The 14,532-nt window shown below is 41.2% G+C and overlaps 1 protein-coding gene across 1 annotated transcript in view; it reads right to left on the reverse strand.

Moving 5' to 3' along the window:
- Positions 1 to 1,954: 1,954 nt before the first annotated feature.
- Positions 1,955 to 14,532, reverse strand: part of LOC140155197 (uncharacterized) — a 29,133-nt gene continuing 16,555 nt past the window's right edge. Inside the window, exon 6 of the mRNA XM_072177940.1 lies at positions 1,955 to 3,049. Within this exon, the coding sequence (XP_072034041.1) occupies positions 2,784 to 3,049 (266 nt within the window). The 3' untranslated portion in view covers positions 1,955 to 2,783. The remainder of the gene's footprint in view (positions 3,050 to 14,532) is intronic.

Raw genomic sequence — 14,532 nt, forward strand, 5'->3', positions numbered from 1 at the left:
TTCATAATCAAATCATCTCCATGCATCGTTTATGTTTCATACAAACAAACAAATTCCCCCACCCCACCCCATCCTTCAGTATACGCGCATGTATATTATGATTTCTAGGCCTACAACTCGTGAGTGTAATATGCCACCTACCTTCGACAGAGAGCATCAACTGTCGTCCGCGGATAGATTTCCGATATCAATCATGATAATAATTATGTTAGCACAATAGGCTATTGTATACTTCTGGTTATATACCCTATACTGTGTCCTCCCAGCATAATAGTGTTATGATTGCAGATCAGATCAGCTCTACTTTTTAATCCCTTGATTTTTGGTTTCTGAACAAAAGAGAAACCAAAACTATATATTTGAAATGAGGGACTGTACCAATATTTTAATAAAGTTTTATTTGGTTCACATTTCAGTCAGGAAGTAAACGTGCAGAGAGGTCGGTCACAAGGCTTAAGGTAAATCGTAGTATCAATGACATGTGCCTTTTCCGATGCCACAGTTTAGCAATCATATGGCGCAACATTTGACAATAAATCTGTGGAATGTGAGTTTTTATACACAATACAACCAAAGGACAAAAGTCATTCAATTAATGTATAAAAACATGTAAGATATCTATAATAAGCCAAATCGGCATTGGAAGTTTGCAATGCATTGTAGGACAGTTTTTGCAGTTTTAGGACACTTTGTCCTTTGACCTTTCAGAAAATTCAGAAATATTGGGTTTTTGTACGCACAAAATATAATCTAAAATGTTTTACAATAATTAAAACAAATATAAAAAATATTATTATTTTATGAATTAATTATTTAGTGTTTTTAATGATCAACATTTTGACAATAATAAGAAAATTAATAATAATTACGTAAATTTTCCCGATATGTCAGAGGTCAAAGTGTCCCAAAACTGCTCTCAAAAACCGGAAGTTAGAATGGCGATTGGGCTAATTATTTGAAATCGTAGTCAATCCTAGCTATAATAACACACCCGAACGCAAAATCCAACCTTTCGTTGAAATTAAACGGTAGCTGTACTCATGCATTTGTGCCAGTAAACACTCTCAGCATGGTTACTGGGACAATTATCCGTGAAGCCCGTGAAAATGATTCAATTTCAGATTATTTTAGACCCCCGGGGGTCACTCCCATTGTGGCCTGTACACCATCCGCGATAATGAAAACGTGTAAAAAGGGTAGTTTTTCGTGGGTAAGCACGATACGCGCATAATGCGTTTTGGGTGTCAAAAACATGAAATATTGGAAAAAAGGGTAGCAAAATTGCAATTGCTAATACGTGAAATTTAGGGTATGAAATTTGATGCAAGGAATAAAATCCCTGTTTAGGGTGTGAAAACACCTGTTTAGGGTATTGTTTTAGCCAAGGGTTAAATCCTTGTTTAGGGTGCTTTTCAAAAGTTGATTATCGCGGATGGTGTACAGGCCACAATGGGAGTGACCCCCCGGGTTTAGACCCAAATGAAGGGAAGCTTGCTAATCGATATGCCATTGCGCGCGAAGTGCGCAACATTGTGTAACGTTACTCGATTTTGGCCCAAAATACGGTGTTGTGGGGTTAAAAAGGAAGATGCGCAGGGCAATTATTGCTTTATTTTTTCCTTCTGTGAGGATTTTAGCTTCCGCCGCTAATCCTGCCCAGTATGTTTTCGTGTCGAATTGGTTCATCATGAATATTACGGGATCTTATATTCCTAGTACTTCTACATTGCACTCAATGAGGTTAGCAACTAGCTTCTCTCGTATTGCCCGTATAGTGGAGATTGAGATGACTTTCTTACAATTTAGGTTTCTGCTCCTGCAGATACCTTCATCAGATTTGCCCCTTCTATCTGAATTTTGAGGCAAGACGTCATGTGATCTTTGCAAATCGATGTCTGGACTAGAATATGTTAAGACTGAATTAGGGACTTTAACACTAGCGTAGTTTGCTGATATTGTTTTATTATAGAGCTGTTGCACTCAAATTTGCATTTGTCAAGATAATCACCATGGAGTTTATTACCGTAAAGATTTGCCTAATAGCGCTATGGGGTCACTTGACATTAGTGGAATTTTAGGCACAACCTAAAAGTACCGTCCCGAAAAATTTCCACCAAATAACGGCACTGAACCTTAATTCTTGTTGGGATTTCAGATGTAGGAGTTCTCTATTTTTTACATGAAATGTACCCAAAGGCCAGGAGTCCAAGTGCGCCATTAGACGAATCTTTACGCTATTTTCTTAAGAACTATTTCTTAGAACTACTTTCCGTATAAACCTATTACCGATTTACTACACGACTTCTTCCCCTGAAATTCTTTGCAGTCGCATCCAGCTCTGGTAAGAACATGTCTCGAAGTAAAGCTCTGTAATATCGTGTTGATTTATACTTGCGTAAGTTCACTAATTAAAATTATTGCCATAGTAAAACTATTATATTATTTCTCTCTTGTGTTTTATTTGGGTTTCTTGTATTGCCTTCGAGTATTATCCCATTGTAATTTTGATCCTAAAGGCCCCCAAAAAGGTTTGTCTCAAAGCTCACGAGTAGATTAAAAACAAATGCGAAATGCGATTTTTAAAATTCCCAACTTGGTTATTTTATGGTGTTTTGAGAAAAAAAATCTGATTTTCGCCGAATTTGTCCGGAAATTTATTTTTTTATGATTTTACAAATGCGCGCGCGAGCTTTGAGACGAACCTTTTTTACATAATAAAGTATCCCATGGCTTGAGATCCCCATAAACACATATTCAAGATTTCCTTGTAATCAAACGCTTTCTCAACATTGTGATGAGCCGCTGTAAACCCCAAAATTACTATCGACATCCAATTCATTGATAACTGTGCTGTTTACTGCGACATCACTCAAATGGCATGTAGTATCTATTTTACTATAACTAAACGAAGAACAGGTGGTGGTTTGTAAACATTTTTGGGCACATCTCGTCGGAACCTCCCCAACATCAGGAATGGTTTGGATGATATTAATGGCGGGTGACTTACGGCCAGAGACAACAAGGTAGTAGAGGGCACTTTTGGCAAGACCTTTAAAACAAACAACAACAAAAAAGGACAAAAGTAAAAAATAGTACACAATCATGACAAATATTTATCTGAAAAAGTAGTCGTTTTTTGCCATTTCTAACTCATTTACTGTCATTTCCCGTATAAAATCTCCCCCAACCATCAAATACACAGTAAAATCACAAAAACCTGTGTAACTGCCGTGTAAATCGACTCAACCACCAAATACACAGTAAAATCACAAAAACCTGTCTTTTCCCGTGTAAATCGACTCAACCACCAAATACACAGTAAAATCACAGAAATGCTGTGTATACAGGATTACACAGAAAAACATCCTTGCATTTTTAATTCACCCCAATCCAAATTACACAAAAAAATTCCCCCTGTATTTCAACTTATCCAAAAAAAAAACCCAGGCGAAACAATTCCCTGCATTTCAATTTATCCAAAAAAAAATGCAGGGGAAAAAATTCCCCTGCATTTCAATATCGTTTCCATAAACCCTTGCAACAGAATCGTGTTCGCAACCAATGTAGTGGCTGCCACTTTTGGTGTAGACATGTAAAGCTGATTCTAGTTGTAGCCGTTATGAAACTCAAAAATTAAATTTTTTGTAATCAATATCTTACCTTTACAATAGTCGGTTGAGAAATCTTGTAGATAAATATACGTGTCTAAAAAATAAAAGCAGTGCTAATGAAACACAAATGGAAGATCAATAGAACTGTGTTTTAAATTATAAACAACGTACTTGTACTGGCTGCAAAATGTTGAAATATATCCACTTCGAGTTGTTTGTTTTGTACTGCTGTTGACCTTTTACCATACTAACTCATATAACTGCTCACACACTGTATGTGTGTGTGTTGTACTACATGGCGTGGCCATTGCTTTTCACATACCAAAATCGTTTGTTTATTGCTGTTAGCAGTCATATTGCTCCGGAGTTACTCACAAAGTTGCTTTTGATTTTCACTGTCCCTAAAAACTTTTGAATTCACGATTACTTTTATGTGATTTTGTCTTAAAAACGCGATTTAGCTATCACCACTACATGTAGATTACACGTCAGCAATTTTTAAAAATAGACTGCGGTGTTTCTAGTATGTTGTTGTGATGGCGCACTATTTGTTTTTTTAATCTGCCGTTACAGAGAGATTTTTGAAGATAAACATTGTAGATTTGTTTGTTTTTAAATAACAGATTTTTTTGGGTAATATTTGAGGCTGATTTAGCCAGTTTTTGAATTTTTTTTCATTCTAAGGTTTAAATACACCAATTTCCTAATTAATATTCATGAGATCTGCTAGCTTAGTGGTTTAGATTCTTGGTTCTGTGGAACGCGTGAAGTCAGAGCAGCGTGAGTTCGAGGCCCCTCGGGGGAAAAAAATTACAAAAAAAAGGAAGGGTGAATGAAAGGACGAAAGTCACAAATGCATTCATGAAGGAAATGTACAAGAAATAATTGTCAAATGGACCTCAAAAGAGAGTGAACGGAATTGTTTCTTAGGATTTCTGACCTACCTTTACAGCACATATGAAGAGGTGAATGAAAGGGCGAAAGTCACAAATGCATTCATGAAGGAAATGTACAAGAAATAATTGTCAAATGGATCTCAAAAGAGAGTGAACGGGGTTGTTTCTCAGGATTTCCGACTCTTCAAAAACACAAACAGGGGAGGGGGGAGGGGGTTTGGACACACGTTGAACTGACGTCACACGCGACATAGTCCAAAATCTAAATCGCTAAGCCAGCAGATCTCATGGGGGAGGGGGTAGTTAGATGTAGATGTAGAACTAACAAAAACAAACCCTAAGGAACTGACATATGCCCCGTTCTGTAGCTCTAAGGAATTGGCCCTCGAGTTTCCGCAGCGACTACAGAATTGGAAGATGGTGCGCCAACAAGCCACTTCATGGGTGTCGGTTTCTCTGAAGATGTTACAACGGTTAAATGTAACTCAAATCTTCAACAATTTTTGAAAAAATCTCATTAACTTATCAAAAAAAAAAAATGCAGGGGAAAAAATTCCCCCTGCATTTTTTTAACCTCTTCATCAAAATCAAAAATTTTTTAATTTTTACTTTTAATATATTATTTCACAAAAATTATCCACAAGACCAAATTTGTCTTGATAATTTTTTAACATAGTCATATCTTTTTTTTCAATCGGTGGTTCATTCGTAACAAACTCAAGAGTCTTTTTCAAAACCTCAAACTCCTCTGTCCTTTCAGGAAAAATCCAAGGTGGTCTTAAACACAATCTCATCCTGTATCTATCCTTATACCACCCAATGTAACACATCAAAAGGTTGATTGCCTGGATTCTTACTTTGTTTCCGTTGTAACCGCTAGCAGCAACAAACAGGTTTCCGAGACTAGTACCATTCCACATATAAAAATCTCCTTTGGACGAGTCTTCCAGTTTTTGGAATATTTCATCATCAGCGAGCTCAAAATAAATCGAATCTGCCATTTTTTTTTTTTTAAAGATGATTGTAGCATTTTGGATTCTCACGAGCGCTCTTTTGGATTCTCCCTAGAGAAGAATTAGGATGGAAGCCAGACGTATGACAGAAATTTTGAAAGCCTACAACGATGCTAAAAAGACGGAATGAGTACAAAAAATAAAAAACCTCTTGTGATTAATAATCACAAGAGGTTTTTTTGTCATAGTTTACTACATATACACCCAGTTTAAAATGAATGTAGTCAAGTAGGCTGTTGCAAATCCGACGTATCCAGCAACCAAGGGATCGGTCTGCAGACTTTGCAGGCCCCGCTCAATCCAAAATTCCTGCGGTTCTCTAGGTGTGTCGTCTTCGTATATACCTTCCTCTTCTACTAATCCGTCGTAGTCGTAGTAAAACGTAACCATTTCCTTGGGATCATTACCGTCAAAAACCAGCTCGGCTTTTATATGTGTTTTTCCTCGTCGTAGTACCATCTCCAAACGCCGTGTGGTTTTCCTTCATCATCCCACATTTCTTTCCGATACTCTCCATACGCTTTTAGGTTCTCAACCCAATTCTCATCCGTTGTATAAATTTTTTGGTTTTGGCGGACTGGGTAATAGACTCGGACCTGGCCCAGGTTCAGGTCCTGGAGGCGTTGGACTAGGCTTGGAATGTCTACCGATTTGGTTTCTTGATCACTCATCTTTTATTATTAGAAAAACTGAACAATATTAGATTAATAAAACTTTTTTTTTTTTTTTTGTACAAAACGAACTTAAATTCTATCCTAGGCAAAAAATAAAAAACCTCTTGTGATTAATAATCACAAGAGGTTTTTTTTGTCGTAGTTTACCACATCCATTTCATAAAGGATGTAGCATAGTAGGTTGCTGCAAATGCAAGGTATCCAACACCCAATGAGTCCATCACATCCCAAGATTTCCACCATTTTTTAGGTGCATCGCGGGAGTAACTACCTTCGTATTTTACTATTCCGTTTTTGTTAAAAACTCTTATCCTCGAGGGATCATTGCCAACAAACACCAACACAGCCTTTAATTTTGTTTTTTCTTCGTCATAGTACCATCTCCAAATGCCGCATGGTTTTTCTTCATCATCCCACGTTTCTTTCCGATACTCTCCGTACGCTCTTAGGATCTTAATCATGTTCTTACTCGTTAAATGTGAAATATCACCCATTTCTTTTTTATTTATACAAAACAAGTTTGATTTCTAATTTTTTATTTTCTACGGATTCAATGTACTTCGGAGACTCTCCAAAGCTTCTTTTTTTCCTCTTTCCAATCCAGCCTGTTCTGCCTCTGTACGAATTTCACGTTCTCTATCAGCCGTAAGTTCAATTAAATCCGCTCTGGTTCTGTGCTTGATTCCAGCCTTGTGACCTCGATAGTTTTCCATTTCCCGCAGAATGTGATGGAAATCCTCATTGCTCACAACCCCATCTTCAAGAGCTCTAGACACCAGATCATTCACCGTGTTTAAACTGGACTCTGCGGTTCTTTTGACACTTTCGTGCTTTTCGACCTTCTTCATCGTTGCTTTTCCGAGAGCCACGCATGCTCCACTAAGAACACCTCCAAAATTGCTATTCCTCCGAGAGAGGATGCTTACAAAGCTCCAACACCCGTGGCTAGAGTTCCGACAGCTCCCGTTCCGCTTCCAACTGCGACGAGTCGTGCTACTTGAGCCGTGTTGTAAAACACATTCCAAACTGTTTTGTATTTTCTCCTTAATTGATCTCTTTGGTCAACTTCCTTTTCGAGGGAGTCGCGGATTTCGGATATCTTACTTAGTCGAAATTGAACTCCTGATCCTCTCCTTGTGGAAGATCAGGGTATATTTGCGGTGCTGTAGGTTTTTTCATCCTTTTATTTAATTAGTCAATTAGAACTTCATCATCCGTAAAGTTTAAAACGTGGTTTTCAACGAAATGCTGTATGATTTCTTGCTTGGTTAAATTTTTTTCGTAGAAGCTAAGTATTCCCAGTTGCTCAAAATTCATGTTGATTCCAAGAAGACTTACCAGGGCTTGAGTTTTGTAGACATTTGCTGAAACCCCGTTGATCCAAAAGCAAAGCTTATTTTCAACGTACTCGATCGAGACATGATGCATAATCGTAGTGTCCGTTTGAACGGATGCGGAAAAGAGGGTTTGCCGCGCGTTATTTAGCACTTTGAACGATATCGAGTCGTCGGTCCAAGTAATATTTAGGTACATGAAGAAATTCGGATTAGACTGAAACGTCAAAGAACAAGCGTTCGCTGGGGCGTTTGGCGGGTTCACTCCCGATTTTACCGAAAAAGAGAGGTTCCAAGGCTGAACAATAAAATGTGGGTTGTTGAAGAAAATTTCTAAAGGTCTAGTGAGTCGCATGGGGGTCAAATCTTTTCCGGGATTAGGCAAATTCGTAAACCCGCAGTGATACCAATTTGCATAGGCCTAGCGTTGAAAGTGTTGTTCATTCCGTTTTTAATTTCGATCAACTTGTCTCTCTCCAAGTCGATGTTTTTTTGGCTCGGATGGAAACATAGTGCGTTCCGTCTTCGTTCATCCATACCATGAATCTCCCCAAAACATGCAAGCTGGTATCGTGCTCGTGTCCAATTTGCCGGTCTACGTACTCTTTCGTCACAGCGTCCTCGTTGTCCGTGGGAGTTCCGAGACCCGTGACTCTATTGCCGCTCATAGCGAGTTCGCCGGTCATCGAGTCGCCATCCTTCGAAACTTTTCTGTCGTTTAACCATGAGGTTAGGCTGGTCACGGAACCCATAGTAGCTGCATCTTGAGGGTCGGTTGGATTCATCAACCCCGTTATTTTTTTTCCTCCCATGTTAATCCTTCCGGTCATTCGCGCTCCAGTTTTTTGACGTACGCGGAAAGATCTACATCTTCGCCAGCTATTGACGTTGATTTTTTTTTGATCGTTGGTCCCCGGATAGACATTCTTTCTTTTATTTTATCGGATTTCAAATTCCAAATCCAGCGGTTGATCGTGATTATCGAGCTTTCTCGAAGAATTTTTCCATTCTACTTTGAAGTTGAAGTCGAGCTCGTGGATGGTTCCGTTTTGCAGTTTTTTGAAACTCGGCTTTTCGTAGGTCGAAACGAAGTATTCCCCGAACGCGGCGTTTGTGAGATCGAAGGACCCAAGAACCTGACCTCCCTGCAGAACGTCGTCGTTGTCTACGAGATTGTCCGTGGTTGACAGCTGATTCAGGTATACGAGAATTCTTCGAGGTAAAAATTCTATCGCCCGATCTCCCGTGTATTCACCATCCGCTAGCCACCCTTCGTCGTCCAATCCGAACATTTCTCGAACGCGGTCCGGAAACCAAATCTGATACTGCTCGTGAATTCTCATGTTGAGTTTTCCATCGCGGTCGTCGACTTCGAATTCGAAACCGTCGATTTGACTCGTGAATTCTTTTACGAGCTGGTCAAAATTATACAGCCCCGGGCTTATTTTCACCGCTTCTTCAGGTCCCTGCCCTCCTTGAGTGTACCTCCACTCTAGTTCCTCTTCGACGTTGAACCAACCTACTCGACCCGAGATCCTTTTGATTCCAATTTTTAAGTTTTCGCCGTTATTGTCTATACTTTGCAACGGGCGATAAGGTTTTCCTTTGCCGGTGCCGGTAATTGTGACAAACATTTTTCTTTTATCTTTCAATAAAATGAGAACCGGAGGAGTATTCGAACCGACGCACGGTTTCAGTCTCGTGAATCAAGAAATTCAAGTCAGCAAAAAAAGGAAAATTTTACGTAAGATTTCCCAGTTTGTGGCAAAAGTACAAACTTCCGAGAGTCACGGAAAAAGAGGTGTACGATGACTGGCTCTCCAACCAGATGCAATTCTGGCAAAACCAGCTGAACTTCGCGGTCTGGTGCGCCACGTCAGGATGTGGGGTGTCCAAAGAACTTCTCAGTCACAAAGATCTGATGATTCGATCCGTGTTCAGATTTCACGCATATTATCAGATCAGAAGAATCCTGTCGGAAATGTCCTGTCCACTACCCTCGGAGGAATCCTTCAATCCTCTGAACAACGTGATCGACACCCACGCTTACGAAAGAATTTGCAACGAATTCGGAGTGTCCGCGAGAGCTAATTGGAGACAAAAGTTCGATCTTTCCAACGGAATGGGCAGTTACTTCTTCAACAAACAATTTTACGACTGGAAATTCGTGACCACCAAAAATGGTCGAAGCTTACCAACGGAGGAAACTACAGTCAGTCGATGGACTGGAAAGTTCACTTTGACGCGGACAGCTTCGGAGGCGTGGACAATCAGACTGACAAGATTCTATACATTGAACAGCTGTTCGATCACGATCCGGATATAACCGACAGATCCATTCGGAAAGGAGATGCCATGGCTGCCATCGGCAGTTTCGTGGCAGACACTTGGAACGAGGGTTTTACACGCGCGGGAGTTTCGAGAATCAACGACTCCATCAGGACTTACACGTGGGCAATTCTCGGATCCCAAGCTCAAGCCAGATCCGACATCTTGGGCTCCGGCAAGGCGTTCGACGCTCAGAAACAATTTCTAGCAAACGTCGAGGATGCGATCAACTCGGTCGTGGATTTTCCGGACTCGATAGACAAATACCAGAGAACTCTTCAGTACGCTCAAAGCAAATTGGATTTTGTCGTGGGTCACGGACTTTACTTGCTCCCGAGCAACATGGAAATCCTCGTGGGATCCGTGAACGGATACAACAATTTCATCCAAATCGCCACGGATGACATGCAGATAGGGCTAAACTCAAGCGTAAACACCGACTTTCGACCGAATGTTGGAGACAGTGCTCCTGAAAAGCGTCCGTTGTTTTTAGGAGGTTGAAAGTCCACCCTTGACTGAAAGTCCACCCTTGACTGAAGAGCCTCTAATGCATGATGAAAAAAAGCTTTCTTTATTTTTGGCAGCCGCTGCAATTTTCTTATTTTTCTGGGTTTAAAAAAAAAAAGTTGGATACACACAAAAAGTCTTCTCACTAAATTCTAGTGAGAAGATTTTTTTACTTCTTTGACAAATTCCATAACTGTAGTGTACAACAAAATTCCAACACCTAAAGCTAATGTCCATATGTGATCAGCTAGAAATCCAGCAACAGACCCCGCAGCTTTGAGACAGAAATTCACAACAGCCCCGATGATCCCTGGAAGTGCGATCAAAGCTTTGTCTCCAAGTTTCAAAAGGAGATTGGCTATTTTCTTGAGCTGATCCTTAATCCAATCGGTCCAAGTTTTAGGCTTTGGTGCGGGTCCTGGTGATGGTCCTGGTGATGGACCTGGGTCTGGTTTAGGAGGACCTGGTTTTGGTTCTGGAGGCTTCGGTGTGATCGCTGAGACTGCGGATTTGGTGGCTAACAGAATACCCTCGACGACGGTTGCTATCGTCATTCCGATGGCTGTGAGCAGCGAAACTATGGTAACACCCTCTCGTCTAAAGAGTTCTCGAATCCGACTTCCCGTGGTAGCATCGCTGTCTATGAAACTTTCGATCGATCTTCGCAGACGCTGAAGCGAATTTCTGACCTTGACATCTTGATCCGCGATGGCGTTGTCAAACTCTTTGATATCGCTTTCAAGCTCCCTAGCTCTTTCAGCATCTTCTTCGCTGACAGGTAGCAGAGGCTCTCCTTCATCACCTTCGTAAGTTGGGTTAGTAAAACTGACCGAACCGCGTCCTTAAGACTTTAATTCTTTCAGTTCAGTTTCCTTTTCATTCCTTCTTCGGACAAGGTGCTCATAGACATCAGACAGCTTCTTGAGTTGTCCTCGTTCGGTTAAAAATTTCGGATTTCTTCGTGAGGATTATTTGACAATTCATTGGCTAAACCTTCCATGTCTTGGTTTGTTTTTGAAGACCCTCCAAAACTCTTTTTAGTGTTGTTTGGTCTACCAGCGGGTGTAGTGGTTAGGGTGATACATCTCTCGCGCTAGTTGACGCTTTTTCGGCACTTTCCTGCACTTGCGGCGTTAATCCTCGTTTGAAATCCTTGATTCCGAGTCCTACTTTGACAAAATTGGTACCTCCTGGATCTTTGCCTTTGACTTGTTTAGCTATCGATTCTAGGGGGTAAAATTCGCTCGAATTTTGTTTGGTTAACCAAACTTGTTTTTTTTTTTTACTAACTTTGATTCTTCCGGTTTCATCTACCGCAAAAACCGCTTCAGTAGCAAAGATCGTTCCTTGTTGCGTGTATCCTAAGCGTTTCACGTAATCCCGAAACTCGTCCCTAGCCAGTTCCGCTTTTTGTCGATTCAATGTTTTGATGGTTCTCCTCAGGGAAGGACTGCTGTCGCGCATTTTTAATAGATCGAGACGTTCGTTGAGATCTTCGATGGAATTTCGACTCTTATCGGAAACGAAACTCACATCGGGATTTTCCCACTCGACGCTTCCTCGTCGTCTCTGACCCTCCGTTTGTATTTGCTCATCACCAAAATCAGTCTCAGCCGGTGTACCACCAACTGCTCCCGTGGTATCTCCGATCGTATCTTCGAATTCATCGAAGTCATCCATCTGAATGTCTTCTCGAGGATTAAAATCTGCCATCTTTTGGTTTTTTATTTTACGTATAAATAAAAGATGGCGACTGAATACGGAAACAAATTGGACCCATACCGACAACTTCGCAAAGCGCGAGGAGTTAAAGGTGATAGACGTAGCATTCGGAATACGCACGTTCCGAGTACCATCGACCAAACCGGAATTCTCACGGTGAGATTTCCTGGTCTTGGAAAAGATGACGTAATATACCCTGGAACGAGTTTTCTTTGGTTCAAGATTGCTCTAAATTCCGCCTCTGGTGGAAATCAAGATCTTAACAGGACTATCGTAAATAATCTCGGAAGAGCGATAGTGTCAAAAATTGAGGTTAAATTGGAAGGACAGAGCATCTTCACTCTGAACGATGCTGATATATTCCTATGCTACCAAGATCTCTGGAAGACGAGCGAGGAAAGAGAGAACGCCGCTGATCAGGGCATCCAGTCTGCGGCAGGTCGAAAAATAAGAATCGACGCTGGTGACAAAGGTACAGATGCCAAGGATGTTGCCGAAGGAAAGTCCTTCGGCGACAACATGTTTTGCATCCCTCTGGACTTTGAGATGCTGAATTCTCATAATCCATATTTCCAGTACGAGATGAAGGACAGGCTGAGTTACGAGCTGACGTTCAACAATTACGGAAAAGTCGTGGTGTCCACGGATACAGCAGCCAGCTATTCCATCTCAGATATTACCCTTGAGTTTGATGTAGTCAATGATCCTGAGCTAGCGATGGATATCAGGAACAAGGTGAATGGAAAAAGCGTCGTCATGTACGACAGAGTCATCAGACACAGCAAAGAGTCGCTTAACAAGTCAGACACCGTCTGGAATATCGCTCTAGCACCGCGAGCAAAGTCCATGAAAGGTATTCTGATTCTCTTCGTAGACCCAGCTGCGGATGGAGGAGGAGCCAATTACGCTCGAGATACCGAAAAGTTCTACAACCCAAAGATCAAAAAGTTTCAACAACGCTCGACGGTGTTCCAAATCAGCTGTACTCCTCTGGGATGCTGTCTCACCATCACTTCAATGAAATTCAAAAGCACTTCGCGGATGGAAAATTCAGAACCGTTCCACACGTAATCAAGGAAGCGGGATTGGCTGATGTGAGGAGGCGAGATTATCTCACGACCAAGTATGGTCTTTGGTTGGACATGAGAACCACGGATGATGACACGTTGCATGGATCTGGTAGGAAAATTGAAGGAGCTAGTCAGAGTATTCAGATCGAGATCGAAAAAGAAGCCGAGACGGCAGGAGCGTTGAACGCTTACGTGTACTACATACAGGATGCACGGGTGAATATCGAAGCCGGAAAATTGCAGAGCGTGAACTACTAGAATAAAAGATGTTTCCAAAACACGCGCACTCGGCTATAATCTGCGGAGCCACCGGCTGTGGCAAGACTGAATTTGTTCTGGATTTACTCGAGAGGGAATACAAGAATTTCTTTGAATACATCATAATCGTTTGCCCTACCTGGACGCGCAACAAAGCGTACTTAAACAGATCCTGGTTTTTTAAGGACGTTGATGTCATTCCAATGGATCCTAACTGGTGTCCAAAGTCCGACGATTGGTTGAACGATTGTTTGAAATTTGGCTACAAAACTTATGGAATACAAGACGGACACACACTTTTCATTATCGACGACTGCAGCTCTGACAGATCATTAACCAAAAAGAAACAGATGCTTTCTCAGCTAGCATTCTCGGAAGACACGATAATTGCTCCGTTTGGGTGCTTACACAAAAATATAACTCCATCGTTACCGATCTCAGAGAGCAGACAAAATGGACAGCCCTGTTTTACATAAAAGATCAAGATAGTTTCGACGAGACTCTAAGGGAGAACGATATAATCTAGAAGAGAAGAAAGAGATCAAAAAAAGCTAGCTAAACAAAAACATTCCAAACTAATTCTAATTACCGAGCAACCGACTGAGTACTGGTGGCAAAAATAATCTTAAGATAAAAAAGCAAGATGACTGAAATTGAAGATATAGTTAACGAGGCGATGACCGTGGACGTTCTGCCCACCATAGGCGGAATGTCTACCTTAGACGGTACGGCTACACGGGAGGAACCTGTCAACACGGACTCTGCTAAAACGGAACAGCTGCGGAACGGTTGATAGGCGTAGCAGAGGCAGGAAAAAGCAAAGAGTATTTGGGAAAGACCATAACCTCCGCTGAGATCGATAGGCGATCAAAAGAGTCTGATGAGACTCTACGCCAGATACGAGGCTCACATGGGTGGGATAGTGACCAGGTCAATGAAAAAGCACTTCGTTACCGCTTACGTAAATTTGGTCGGACTCTTCCTTCCAAAAAATTTGGCGATTACCGATCGCGATGCTCTGGAAGAGTCTCTGAACGAAGGGCCCTTTATTGATTTAGCTTTAAACAAATGGACCTGTGGGCTGTATCATAGTTTTGGACGTATGCTAGCTCCGTTGGA

Source organism: Amphiura filiformis, chromosome 6 (assembly GCF_039555335.1).
Source record: "Amphiura filiformis chromosome 6, Afil_fr2py, whole genome shotgun sequence".
NCBI lineage: Eukaryota > Metazoa > Echinodermata > Ophiuroidea > Amphilepidida > Amphiuridae > Amphiura > Amphiura filiformis.